At 39.7% G+C, this 14,950-nt stretch overlaps 1 protein-coding gene across 1 annotated transcript in view; it reads right to left on the bottom strand.

Annotated features, from left to right (window-relative positions):
• The window catches only part of LOC111869361 (conserved oligomeric Golgi complex subunit 3), a 40,473-nt gene that overhangs the window by 21,879 nt on the left and 3,644 nt on the right, over positions 1-14,950 (bottom strand). The window contains exons 2-3 of the mRNA XM_023860841.2: positions 14,166-14,326; positions 13,267-13,426 (exon numbers count right to left, since the gene is read on the bottom strand). Of these exons, the coding sequence (XP_023716609.1) occupies positions 13,267-13,426; positions 14,166-14,326 (321 nt within the window). The remainder of the gene's footprint in view (positions 1-13,266; positions 13,427-14,165; positions 14,327-14,950) is intronic.

The raw sequence follows: 14,950 nt of genomic DNA, 5'->3' as shown, positions 1-14,950 counted from the left end.
GAAATGGGTTTCATTCCTTCAGTCTGCAGTTAGGCCGTTAACTTCATTCCTACAGCAATACCAATGATCGTCACAAATTACGTCACAGATAGATATAAAAATTATTTTATGGCAAGTACCACACATGATCGTACAAATTACCAACTATCTGACTAATGCACTAACCACTAACATTTCTTTAATATTGTAGTTGTATTTATCTGTCTTTGCTTATGCATGGCCGGCAACCACTATCCTGAACTCACACGATTTGTACGTTCATATGTGCCCACTGCCATTCTGTGATTTACATTCAGAAATAAAATCTTTCAATTCCATTTTAAAATTACCAAAGGTTAATTAAACTTCACATGCTCTGGATAAATTTATGCCACTGATATTTCTACCGATACAAGATCACTATTTATTACACCAGTGTTTCTTGGACTGTGATATGCGGTCCGTTGTTGGTTCAGGAAGAATCATCAAAGATCACTTGCAACCTGTCTGGACATTTTGAAAAACAGCAATTATAATTTATAATAATAATTACCCATTAGTATAAAAAACATGAACATAATTACTAGCTCATAATACATGAACAAGAATGTAAAACAGCTGACTTGATGTAACACCTGCACATTAAACTCTAGTCACTTGTCTTAAATTTTAGTCGCAAACATTTGCGACTTCCTTACTTGAAATTTCGTTAACTGCGCTTGTTCTTTCAGTCGGTATCCGGGACTGAACCAAAGAATGAAGGCATTTTCATATTTACAGGAGCATTGGAAATTAAAAAAATTATGATATTAACAAAAGGTACCGATTTTGTAAGGTGTGATGAAGAGACGGACAGACGGACAGATGGACAAATGCCAGTGAACACAGGATCTGTCTTTGGCCTTGATATTCTCGTGACTTTACACAGAGAGGATTACCAAAATAAGCTTTCTTCATGTGTCAGTGAACACAACCTCGCTCTTAGGTCCTGATATTCTAGTGATTTTCCTCAGAAAGGATTTCCATTAAACTTTTCTTCATGTGTCAGTGAACACAACCTCCTTCTAAGGCTCCGAGATTCTCGTGATATTCCTCAGAAACAATTGCCAATATAAGTTCTCTTCATGTGTCAGTTAACACATCCTTCCTCTAAGGACCTGATATTCTCGTGATTTTCCTCAGAGAGGATTACCAATATAAGCTTTCACCATGTGGCAGTGAGCACAACCTCCCTCTCAGTCCCCGTGATTCTCGTGATTTTCCTCAGAGAGGATTACCAAAATAAGCTTTCTTCATGTGTCACTGAACACAATCTCCCTCTAAGGCCCTGATATTCTCGTAATTTTCCTCAGAGAGGATTACCAAAATAAGCTTTCTTCATGTGTCACTGAACACAATCTCCCTCTAAGGCCCTGATATTCTCGTGATTTTCCTCAGAAAGTATTACCAATATGAGCTTTCTTCATGTGTCAGTGAATAGAACCTCCCTCTTAGGTCCTGATATTCTAGTGATCTCCTCAGAAAGCATTTCCAGTAAACTTTTCTTCATGTTTCAGTAAACACACCCTCTGTCTAAGGCCCCGGGATTCTCGTGATTTTCCTCAGAAAGAATTGCCAATATGAGTTTCCTTCACGTGTCGGTGAACACAAACTCCCTCTAAAGCCCTGGTATTCTCGCGATTTTCCTCGGAGAGTATTACCAATATAAGCTTTCTTCATGTGTCAGTGAACACATCCTCCCTCTAAGGCCCTGATATTGTCGTGATTTTCCTCAGAAAGAATGGCCAATATAAGCTCTTCATGTGTCAGTGAACACAAACTCCCTCATAAGTCCCGGGATTCTCGTGATTTTCCTCAGAAAGAATTGTCAATATGAGTTTCCTTCATGTGTCAGTAAATACAATTTCCCTCTAAGGCCCTTGTATTCGCGTGATTTTCTTCAGAAAGAATTGCCCATACAAGTATTTTTCATATGCCAGTGAACACAGTCTCCTTCTAAGGCCCTGATATTCTCGTGATTTTCCTCAGAAAGAATTGTCAATATGAGTTTCCTTCATGTGTCGGTGAACACAACCTCCCTCTAACGCCCTGATATTCTCGTGATTTTCCTCAGAAAGAATTGCCAATATAAGCTTCTTTATGTGTCAGTGAACACATCCTCCCTCTAAGGCCCTAATATTCTGGTGATTTTCCTCGGAGAGTATTACCAATATTACCTTTCTTCGTGTGTCAGTGAACACAACATCCCTCGAAGGCCCTGATATTCTCGTGATTTTCTTCAGAGAGTATTACCAATATAAGCTTTCTTCATGTGTCAGTGAAAAAAATCTCCCTCTAAGGCCCTGATATTCTCGTGATCTTCCTCAGAAAGAATTGCCAATATGAGATTTCTTCATGTGTCGGTGAACACAAACTCCCTCTAAGGCCCTGATATTCTCGTGATCTTCCTCAGAAAGAATTGCCAATATGAGATTTCTTCATGTGTCGGTGAACACAAACTCCCTCTAAGGCCCTGATATTCTCGTGATTTTCCTCGGAGAGGATTATCAAAGTAAGCTTTCTTCATGTGTCAGTGAACACAACCTCCCTGTAAGGCTCTTATATTCTCGTGATTTTCCTCAGAGAGGATTGCCAATATAAGTTTCTTGATGTGTCAGTGAACACATCCTCCCTCTAAGGCCCTAATATTCTCGTGATTTTCCTCATAAAGAATTGCCAATATTAGTTTCCTTCATGTGTCGGTGAACACAAACTCCCTCTAAAGCCCTGATATTGTCGTGACTTTCCTCAGAAAGACTGGCCAATATAAGCTTCTTCATGTGTCAGTGAACACAAACTCCCTCATAGTCCCGAGATTCTCGCCATTTTCCTCAGAAAGAAAGAATTGCCAATATAAGTTTTCTTCATGGGTCCGTGAACAAAATCTCCCTCAAAGGCCCTGATATTCTCGTCATTTTCCTCAGAGAGGATTACCAAAGTAAGCTTTCTTCATGTGTCAGTGAACACAATTTCCCTCTAAAGCCCTGATATCCTCGTGATTTTCCTCAGAGAGGATTTACCAAAGTAAGCTTTCTTCATGTGTCAGTGAACACAATTTCCCTCTAAAGCCCTGATATCCTCGTGATTTTCCTCAGAGAGGATTACCAAAATAAGCTTTCTTCATGTGTCAGTGAACACATCATCCCTCGAAGGCCCTGATATTCTCGTGATTTTCTTCAGAGAGTATTACCAATATAAGTTTTCTTCATGTGTCAGTGAACACAACCTCCCTCTAAGGCTCTGATATTCTCGTGATTTTCCTCAGAGAGGATTGCCAATATAAGTTTCTTCATGTGTCAGTGAACACATCCTCCCTCTAAGGCCCTAATATTCTCTTGATTTTCCTCAGACAGAATTGCCAATATGAGTTTCCTTCATGTGTCGGTGAACACAAACTCCCTCTAAAGCTCTGGTATTGTCGTGATTTTCCTCGGAGAGGATTACCAATATAAACTTTCTTCATGGGTCAGTGAACACAATCTACCTCTAGGGCCCTGATATTCTCCTGATTTTCCTCAGAGAGGATTACCAAAATAAGCTTTCTTCATGTGTCTGTGAACACAATCTCCCTCTAAGGCCCTGATATTGTCGTGATTTTCCTCAGAAAGATGGCCAATATAAGCTTCTTCATGTGTCAGTGAACATAAGACCCGAGATTCTCGCCATTTTCCTCAGAAAGAAAGAATTGCCAATATAAGTTTTCTTCATGGGTCCATAAACACAATCTCCCTCTAAGGCCCTGATATTCTCGTGATTTTCCTCAGAGAGGATTACCAAAGTAAGCTTTCTTCATGTGTCAGTGAAAACAATCTCCCTTTAAGGCCCTGATATTCTCGTGATTTTCCTCAGAGAGGATTACCAAAATAAGCTTTCTTCATGTGTCAGTGAACACAAACTCCCTCATAAGTCCCGAGATTCTCGCCATTTTCCTCAGAAAGAAAGAGTTGCCAATATAAGTTTTCTTCATGGGTCCGTGAACACAATCTCCCTCTAAGGCCTGATATTCTCGTGATTTTCCTCAGAGAGGATTACCAAAATAAGCTTTCTTCATGTGTCAGTGAACAGAACCTCCCTCTAAGGCCCTTGTATTCTCGTGATTTTCTTCAGAAAGAATTGCCCATACAAGTATTCTTCATATGCCAGTGAACACAGTCTCCTTCTAAGGCCCTGATATTGTCGTGATTTTCCTCAGAAAGATTTGCCAATATAAGCTTTCTTCATGTGTCAGTGAACACAAACTCCCTCGTAATTCCCGAGATTCTCGCCATTTTCCTCAGAAAGAAAGAATTGCCATTATAAGTTTTCTTCATGGGTCCGTGAACACAATCTCCCTCTAAGGCCCTGATATTCTCGTGATTTTCCTCAGAGAGGATTACCAAAGTAAGCTTTCTTCATGTGTCAGTGAAAACAATCTCCCTTTAAGGCCCTGATATTCTCGTGATTTTCCTCAGAGAGGATTACCAATATAAGTTTTCTTCATGGGTCCGTGAACACAATCTCCCTCTAAGGCCCTGATATTGTCGTGATTTTCCTCAGAAAGAAAGAATTGCCATTATAAGTTTTCTTCATGGGTCCGTGAACACAATCTCCCTCTAAGGCCCTGATATTGTCGTGATTTTCCTCAGAAAGAAAGAATTGCCATTATAAGTTTTCTTCATGGGTCCGTGAACACAATCTCCCTCTAAGGCCCTGATATTGTCGTGATTTTCCTCAGAAAGAATTGCCCATACAAGTATTCTTCATATGCCAGTGAACACAGTCTCCTTCTAAGGCCCTGATATTGTCGTGATTTTCCTCAGAAAGATTTGCCAATATAAGCTTTCTTCATGTGTCAGTGAACACAAACTCCCTCGTAATTCCCGAGATTCTCGCCATTTTCCTCAGAAAGAAAGAATTGCCATTATAAGTTTTCTTCATGGGTCCGTGAACACAATCTCCCTCTAAGGCCCTGATATTCTCGTGATTTTCCTCAGAGAGGATTACCAATATAAGTTTTCTTCATGTGTCAGTAAACAGAACCTCCAACTATGGCTCTGACATTCTCGTGATTTTCCTCAGGAAAAATTGCCAATATAAGCTTTCTTCATGTGTCATTGAACACAATCTCCCTCTAAGGCGTTGATATTCTCGCGATTTTCCTCGGAGAGTATTATCAATATAAGCTTTCTTCATGGGTCAGTGAACGCAATCTCCCTCTAAGGCCCTGATATTGTCGTGATTTTCCTCAGAGAGGATTACCTAAATAAACTTTCTTCATGTGTCATTGAACATAATCTCCCTCTAAGGCCCTAATATTCTCGTGACTTTCTTCAGAGAGTATTACCAATATAATAAGCCTTCTTCATGTGTCAGTAAACACAACCTCCAACTATGGCTCTGATTTTCTCGTGATTTTCCTCAGAAAGAATTGCCAATATGAGTTTTCTTCATGTGTCGTTGAATACAACCTCCCTCTAAGGCCCTGATATTGTCGTGATTTTCCTCAGAAAGAATGGCCAATATAAGCTTCTACATGTGTCAGTGAACACAGACTCCCTCAGAAGTCCCGAGATTCTCGTGGTTTTTCTCAGGAAAAATTGCCAATATAAGCTTTCTTCATGTGTCATTGAACACAATCTCCCTCTAAGGCACTGATATTCTCGTGATTTTCCTCAGAGAACATTACCTATGTAGTTTTCCTTCATGTGTCAGTTAACACAGTCTCCTTCTAAGGCCCTGATATTCTCGCGATTTTCCTCGGAGAGTATTACCAACATAAGATTTCTTCATGGCTTAGTGAACACAATCTCCCTCTAAGGCCCTGATATTCTCGCGATTTTCCTCGGAGAGTATTACCAACATAAGATTTCTTCATGGCTTAGTGAACACAATCTCCCTCTAAGGCCCTGATATTCTCGCGATTTTCCTCGGAGAGTATTACCAACATAAGATTTCTTCATGGCTTAGTGAACACAATCTCCCTCTAAGGCCCTGATATTCTCGCGATTTTCCTCGGAGAGTATTACCAACATAAGATTTCTTCATGGCTTAGTGAACACAATCTCCCTCTAAGGCCCTGATATTCTCGCGATTTTCCTCGGAGAGTATTACCAACATAAGATTTCTTCATGGCTTAGTGAACACAATCTCCCTCTAAGGCCCTGATATTCTCGTGATTTTCCTCAGAGAGTATTAGCAATATAAGCTCTCTTCATGTGTCATTGAACACAACCTCCCTCTAAGGCCCTGAGTTTCTCGTGATTTTCCTCAGAGCATATTACCATTATTAGCTTTGTTCATGTGTCAGTGAACACAACATCCCTTGAAGGCCCTGATATTCTCGTGATTTTTTTCAGAGAGGATTACCAAAATAAGCTTTTTTCATGTGTCAGTGAACACAATCTCCCTCTAAGGCCCTGATATTCTCGTGATTTTCCTCAGAGAGGATTACCAAAATAAGCTTTCTTCATGTGTCAGTGAAAACAATCTCCCTCTAAGGCCCTGATATTCTCGTGATTTTCATCAGAGAGGATTACCAATGTAGGTTTCCTTCATGTGTCCGAGAACACAGTCTCCTTCTAAGGTCCTGATATTCTCGTGATTTTCTTTAGAAAGAATTGCCAATATAAGCTTTCTTTATGTGTTAGTGAACACAACCTCCGTCTAAGGCCCTGAGTTTCTCGTGATTTTCCTCAGAAAGAATTGCCAATATAAGCTTTCTTCATGTGTCAGTGAACACATCCTCCCTCTGAGGCCCTGAGTTTCTCGTGATTTTCCTCAGAGAGGATTACCTATATAAGCTTTCTTCATGTGTCAGTGAACACTATCTCCCTCTAAGGCTCCGAGATTCTCGTGATTTTCCTCAGAAATAGCTGCCAGTATGAAATTCCATCTAGTGTCAGATAAAAAAATAAGTTCATTATAGTTGTACATTTAGGTTACAACTTTGCATCAAATCCCCTTTCTGTTTAGGGATACGTAAGTCTAGTTATGAAATAACAAGAAGAAGAGTAAAACTAGCAAATAATGCATATTTCCCGTTACTATCAGTTTTTAGATCAAAGGATATACACCGAGCGATTAAAACAAAAATATATAAAACAATGATAAGGTCAGTGCTTTATTATGGATGTGAGAATTGGACGCTAAACCTGAAAGAGGAATCAGTCATCAATTCATTCGAGAGGGAAATCCTAAGACGAATTTATGGACCAATAAAAGAGAATGGGATATGGAGAATAAGATATAATAAAGAGTTATACAAATTATATAAGGAGCCAGTGATCTCAGTGACGATAAAGCTAAAAGACTGCAATGGGCTGGGCATGTACAGAGAATTGATAAGGCGCGTATCCCAAAGAAAATACTATATAGTACAATAGGTGGTAGGAGACATGCTGGGAAACCAAGAACTAGGTGGATTGATGCGACGGAAGAAGATGCGAAGAAGTTAATGGGTGTAGGGAACCGAAAGAAAGCAGGGCAGGATAGAGAGGAATGGAGGGGCTTGATAAGGGAGGCCAAGGCCCAGCATCGGGCTGTTGCTCCGTAGAAGAAGTCTAGTTATTTACTGTATTAATATGAAATAAGAATGGTGTACTTTCATATTAAAATATTTTACTCTATTGTGTTAGGTTACAAGTTACATTACTGTTAAGATTAGTTGGGTACTGAACAGGCGCAGTGATTCACCTAACAGCATTCCGACATGACNCCAGGAACCACGCAAGGCAGGAGGAGCATCGCTCAAACCGTAAAGTTGAAACCAAAACAGTGCCGTTTCGGAACCTTTAGCGATTGAGGGCCCATCCGCAGGAGGATGGGGATGGGTACTCGCAGTGAATAAAGGTCCCATAGCACGCACGGTATTATCGTGGTCCAGTCCGGCCCCAGGCTGGTCACGATAACATAGTACCGTGATAACGGAACTCTGGATTCGCTGCGGTAGCCGCCATGACTCAGGGCTTAGGTTAAGGTCGAGTTAGACACCCTGTGGAAATTATATTTTTTTTATTTTAGTTTGTAAGTTGGTTGTCCTCCCGCCCTCCCCGTTAGGTGCCCATGATAGTTTTTCTGGTTAGGCTGCGTGAAGTTAGGCTTCGTGTCGGTTTAGGAGGGTTTAGTTTTAAGTATTTCTGTGTGTTATTTTTATGCCACAGGGTGCAACTTGACAGGGTTCGGTCGGCACAACAATGAAATCAATGCGAGAGAGAGAGAGGGATAAAAAGGACTTTGACAGTCTCTCTCTGTGAATAACTCGCATTGGAGGGACGAAGATCCAATAAAGCAAAACTTCATTTTGCTTTCATCCCTCTTTCAATTCAATGTTGAAAGATAAGTAACTGGATCTGTATGTACCAGGTATATCTAAAATAGACATAAAATTTCATGACGACATGTTATATTTGTTTCTGTGTATTGTGCTGCATATTCAATTTGATGACATGTTATATTTGTTTGTGTGTATTGTGCTGTGTATTCAATTTATAAAATGTTAAAATAAGGAAACGCAAAAGGTGAGTCAATAAAATGTGCTCCAGCTTCTGCATAAAAGAAGACATCTATTGTCGTCATGAAAAAATGCACAAGGTAAGTCGAAATGGCTGCAGCTTCAGCAACGGAGGAGACAACGTTTGTCATCACAATGAAACCCATCAGGTGGGTCGATAATGTAAGGGTATTACATTGTTACTTCTAGAGAAACACGCGAATTTGTGACGATTGTATTTCACGTGTCAGTAAAAATCACCGATTGTTGTCGGAGTTTGGCTTTTGTGACAAACACTTAACTGCCATAAAAAGTAACTTCTGTTTAGAAAAAGAATATGTTGTATTCTGTTTAAGTTGAATACACTAACGTTGGTTAGTTCTGTAAATAGCCACTAGGCTGTGCGACACAGGATAAGATTTCATTTTACAATGAATTCTTTCCATGCACTGGAATGTCTCTCATTTGACTGCGTTCTTGTGTTTTCGTTTTGTGTTAAAAGGAGCCATCGAACATGATAAATGTGAGCTGACTTTTTGAGGGAAGTCATCGATATGTTGCTTTTTTATTTTTTTATGGCGAGTGCTCAAGACTTGAATGAAAACGGAAAGTTCTACTTCGTTATGTCGTTTGTTTTTATTTCTGGACCAAACAACGTACATTTATTTTTCAGTTTAACTGTGTTGTCCATTTTAACGGGGACAATTGCAGTGAACAAATGGTACACTCAATTGTACGCTTCCACGATCGAAGATATTAAAACGTACAGGATATTGTCTGAAGAATTTTGTATTTAAAAGAAGACGTGTTACAGAAGAAATGGCAAGAGTACCAACAGCAGAGGTAAGCTTGTGTGTTCATTCGTTAGTGCAATATCCGTTTGCTGGTGTTCATACTGAAGTGTTTTTTTGTTTGTTTCTTTTGTTTCAGGTCCCCGCTCATATCCTGTGCCTCACCGTGGCGAGCGGGTGAAACAAAGAACAATGCATCTCCGAAACTGAAAAAATTTTCACAGTTATTCGCAATCTTCTTTGACAATTCCTACATGCCTGTTAGTTTCTTCGTGTTTGTCTGCTGGTCTTTTTATTTTTTACTTATCTTCAACAAATTTTGTAATTCAATTCATTTTTAGGTACAAAAGTACCTGTTTATATCGAGCCCAGTTCAATTCAGTATGAACATAAATATATTACACGTGTACATATTCTCACTTCTCAACACTTTACATCCAAGGGAAGGTGGCAAGCAAAAAATTTCCTCACAAGCATGTTTAAACCGTTTAAGAATGCTGTTGCTAACTTAAAAGATGCTGGTATATTGACAGTTTCCTTTCTTTCTTCAGTTTTCATTTTTTTTTAAATAAGGGGGGGGGTTGTTGCAAATGCCAAGTTTTTCTTCCCTGCTGCTAGCGTCCATGGCAGTAAATTTAACAGATTATCAAGTTCAGGTTGATAACAGGACTTGGGACAAGAATTTTGGGGGTACCCAATTAAACACTGTTTATCAGTTAATGCTAGTGATTTTCTGGAAATGACAAATTTTTACAAATGTTATATAACGTACTACGTCTATAGTTTATCCATACTTGTGACCTTCTTGTAGCAAATCGGTTTCTCATTTGAATACTTGATGTACATGTTTCAAAATTAATTCAAGTCTTTCAGTATTGAGGGGCTTAAAATCAAATTAAGCGGACAGAACCGCACAGTCAAACTTGTATAATATAAGAATATAGATCAAATCTCATAGAAATCTGTCAAAGAGCCGCAGTTGCACGTAAATGCTAATTTATGCAGTAAGTAACACGACCCTTAAAAATGAAGAAATGCCACCGGAACAAAATAAAATCTTGACAAAATTTTGTTTTGGTCTGTGAAACCCAGTTTGATTAACTTAGGCAAGGCAGAGTGAGCGCTGATACCTGCAGACAGACAGATGGACATGATGAAACTAGTAGGTAGGTCTGAACGCACTAAAGGTGTGTGATCATCATTCAATGCTTATCACACTACATTCTGTGGCACATACAAAGGTTGTCATATGTTAATTTTCATCGGTGTACAGGTGGAAAATGTTATAGACAATGTCAAAAATGTTCTGAAAAAAGAATACTGTAACAGTGCGTACCACTGACGTGAAATCATATGCTTCGTTTGAAGTCAGTTTTTAAGACCACATAGTTAATAATTTGAAATGAAGGGGAATGCATTGTTCTTTGGCCAAACAGGATAAATGATAAATTTAACTGTATAATTTAATTGGGTATAAAAAGTAAAGTTGTCACTGTGCTGAAGTAATTAAGCACTATGCAATTAAGACGTGGGAGAGTGGATGTATAGATCCACGTTTTCTTGACCTCGGCACTAGTTTTAGGTGAGTGTTCAGCTTCACGCCCCGGCCGCTTAACCCCCGGGGATAGAACTCCAGGGTCAGTCTGGACACTGGAGTAGAGAAAAATGTTGTCCCTGCTGTGAATTAAGCACTGACCATCCAGCCAGTAGCCTGTCACTATACCGACTGAGGCATCCCAGCTCTCTAATTATAACAACAACAATAATAATAACAATGAGAATAACAGGCAACAGTGACAGCAATGATGATGATGTTGACGAGGATGTTGATACAGCACACACACACAGATCCAGCAGTACAAGGCATGCAGTAACAGGAGCAAAACACAACACAGAACACGATACACAAATATACGTAGGAAGAATGCACACATAAAAGAGGATTGGCGTAATTCGCGTATTTGAGTGCGACGTAGGAAGAATCCTGAAAAGTTTTATTATTTAGAATTCATCATCCTATATGACGAATACAGATTTTAGTCATTTTAGAATGAAGACATCATGGCATGAAGTACAATAGTTTAACGTGCATAAAGACACCTGAGGATGGCACATTAGTGCTGAAACATGTAGTGTGGAAGCGAAGAATAAGGTGAAAAAGTGTATACACTGTAAGACAGTCAGCATAAACCATAGACATGATACAGTGAAGTTTGAATACTCAGCTATGGAAGTGACCAAGTAACTCACTCTGTGGAGCTGGCTCATTCTTTACAAGCCAGCAGTTGCTCAGCCACTCAATTCCCAAAATTTTATCAAATTCATGGCATCACGTACCTTCACACTAAGGCCTTCAGAGTCAAAAGCATTTCACACACAAAGGGGTTGATAAAGACCCAGGTGATACTGCAGGGTTATAATTTGAAAATGGAACCCAATCCTGTGTATAGAGCCAGGATAGCTCAGTCCATATAGTGACTGGCTAAGGGCTGGACAACCAAGGAATCGGAGTTTGAGTCCTGGTGGGGGTAAGAATTTTAACTTGTCTGTGTCATGCAGACCGGCTCTGTGGTCCACCCAGCCTCCTATACAATGGGTACTGAGGGCTCTTTCCCAGTGGTAAAGAAGCTGGGGCATGGAGATGACCACTCACTTCCACCAAGTGCCAAAGTCAAGAATGGTGGAGCTATACCTCCACTCCCTCACATACTTTCATGGTACAGTGCTTAATCAGTTAAGCACAGGGACAGCTTTACCTTATACATGATTCTGCTGGTTTGAAGACACTCCAGGCATTTAATTTCCTCTAAACTAGCTTGTGTCTCTTCTGTTGGCATTGTTTCCACTAAGGGGTGGGTTTATGGATGATAAGCCTCCAATTATGTTCGCCTACCCACAATTTTTAACGTTGCATCTCTGTCCATNTTTAACATATAATTCCAAATCCCTACCGTGTCGTCTTATTACATCCACTGTTTCTGTATGTCGCAATCACTGCAACTTTTTCACCCATGAAATGCCGGTGTTTATCCTTGTGTTTCTGCGACTTCTTTCTTTACAAATTGAACATACATCTCCCCAAACTCCTTCCCGTGTATTCAGGTGGTAGGGAAGTCCTGTTTTGTACTATCTCCTGCCCTACCCAACCAATTCAATTTTGCTGGAGCAATTGTTGCATTTGTAAGTCATTTGCCACAGACGAGCATAAATTGAATCACCAGTCCATGTAAAGCCCATTGATAAGTAATTTCCATTATACAGACAGACCTTTTATATGTGTGTTGTTACATTAGTGCAGTGAAATTTGTCAGAGGTTTTTGATATTTCATCACTATCCCTAACAGAATTGCCCGTATGCCTAGGACTGAAGTCCCCCTGTTTTGTCACATGCCTCCTCTTCAAAAATCGTCACATAGGACCATCAGACACTTGTGTAAAACACAACGCTTAATAAAATATAAAATAGAATGGTGCAATAGATGACTAAATGAGAAAATCACAAAAGAAAAATATGTGATCTTCACAAAGCTTCAAACCTACAAATTTGACAGCATTTACAACAAGCATATGCAGTATTCCTCCATGACAGTGTTGCTAAGCACCAAATTCCCATCCCCCATTCATGCCTGTCTTTATTCGCTGCACCCTCCTATACAAGTTACCAAAAAAGAATAAAAATGACTAAAATGAACTATTTATTTCAACATTGGAGAACTTATTTCCAATTGATTTAAATAATAGTTGCTATGATGTTATGAATATCATTGAACTGGTCAAATAACTCATTTAAATACTGAAAAATCATAGAAAATTTTAATGATTGAAAAGGCAATAAGCAACTAATATTTTTTATGTAGATTGTAAACTCCAAATATAGGAAATACCTGTAGATCGTTATTAAGGATCTATGTGTCATAGCAAATCTGCTTTTGGCAAGTACATACACTCTTCACTCTATGTAATAATGGCATGCAAGCTCAGGACACCTACTTCCAGTCCGCGATCGAGGCTGCTCAACAGTTGTGTTGCTGTCGCTGTTGATACGGGCCACCTCTTGTGACGTGGCAGAGCCTATGGAAGCAAGGGATGACCTGGATTCTGAACGACGTAAAGACAAGGCAGCTTGCTCCTGCAGGGACTGTGCAATGCTCTGGAAAACATAACACTAAGTTACTGCAAGAAAGGCATAACTTATGCCCACATAAAGAACTCCTTTGTGATCACACATCTCTCATTGGTCCTGACACTCATTTATTCCAAACACAAATCTATTGTTGACAAAATGAATCAAAAACTAAGGTCTCGAGATTGTGGGTTTCTGGGATGTGGCCCCTTTTAGTCTTGTTAAGTGGACACTAATGTTCTGGAGGCGCATGACACCTCCACTCTAACGGTAACAAAGACACTGCACTGCATACAGGCATAGATGACAGCTCCTCCTAGTTTGCTAATACCTACAATACAAATTAAAAGCATCTGAAACAGAATTTATACAGTATTAGATCTTAATAAGGTGTATACTTCATCATGCAACAGGCTGTTTGTTTGTTTGTTTGTTAATATGATCAATACAAAAGTAATGCCAAAACCTTTTAGGGTACACCACTCCAGTGCTAAATTTCATCAAAATCCAGCAAATCAAATCAATTCCTACAATATTTAAGTATACTTTCAAGTGTACAGATTATACAGTGACAAATGGAATGTGAAGACAGTCATGAGTGGTGTGTAGATAAGTATTCTGCAGGAGAAAACCATGTATTCGCAGGCAGGATAGCCAATACTCCAGCTGAAATGTAAACTGGGCCATCTCCTGAATACATCTACACTACTGCCACCTGCTGACTTGCGAGACAAACCCAGTAATGAAAGACTGTATTGAGCTCTACCTCCATCATTTCCAGCTTCTCAGGGTATGCAAGATCACCAGCAGCAGGTTTATACTGCAGAATATCTGACTGCAGGTAACAATGTGCACGAAACACTAGCCTCTCTTGAACATCCTGCAGAAGTTGCCATGCTACTCGGCCAAATGCCTCTAGTGGACCAGCTGAAATAGAGATAATATCATGTTCACTTCCTGAATTCTATCACTGCCAGGCCTAGTCCTACAGACTGTTTAATAAAATATAAATAACAAAACAGAGATAACCATGCACTCCATAAAGCAGCAGAAAGTACTGAATATCAAATATTTTGCATGGTTGCGTAATTAAAAAAATATAGAAAACTAGACCAGATGTGATCATGCAGGTCCAGCAGAACCTCACTGACAGCCTCAGGTACTTCACTGGCACTGGAACTTAGAGGGCCAATATTGTGACATGACAGCTGAAACCACAACAGTGGAGCTACAAGGGACGGCTGTTGCTAGAGAACAGCTGGTAAATGCATTTCCACAGCAACCAAAACAGCTACCACGCAACAGATACACATGCAACAATACAACAACTGTTGGAAGCAGTGTTTTCTATTGGTTCAGTATATATATATACGTAGGTTATACCAAAAGTCATGAACAACTTTTTTTTTTTGCATGCAACCTGGGAACAGCAGATGAAAGAGAGCACAGTGGTAGGTGGAACCAGCTGTTGTGTTAACCTTGAGTGTCTTGTGACGTCAATAGCTTGCATCACGTGACCAGTATCACTCCTAACAAAATGACTGACAACCA

Source organism: Cryptotermes secundus, unplaced genomic scaffold, assembly GCF_002891405.2.
Source record: "Cryptotermes secundus unplaced genomic scaffold, Csec_1.0 scaffold630, whole genome shotgun sequence".
Taxonomy (NCBI): domain Eukaryota; kingdom Metazoa; phylum Arthropoda; class Insecta; order Blattodea; family Kalotermitidae; genus Cryptotermes; species Cryptotermes secundus.
Note: the sequence above shows the minus strand (reverse complement) of the source record. Positions and strands in the feature narration are given on the sequence as shown.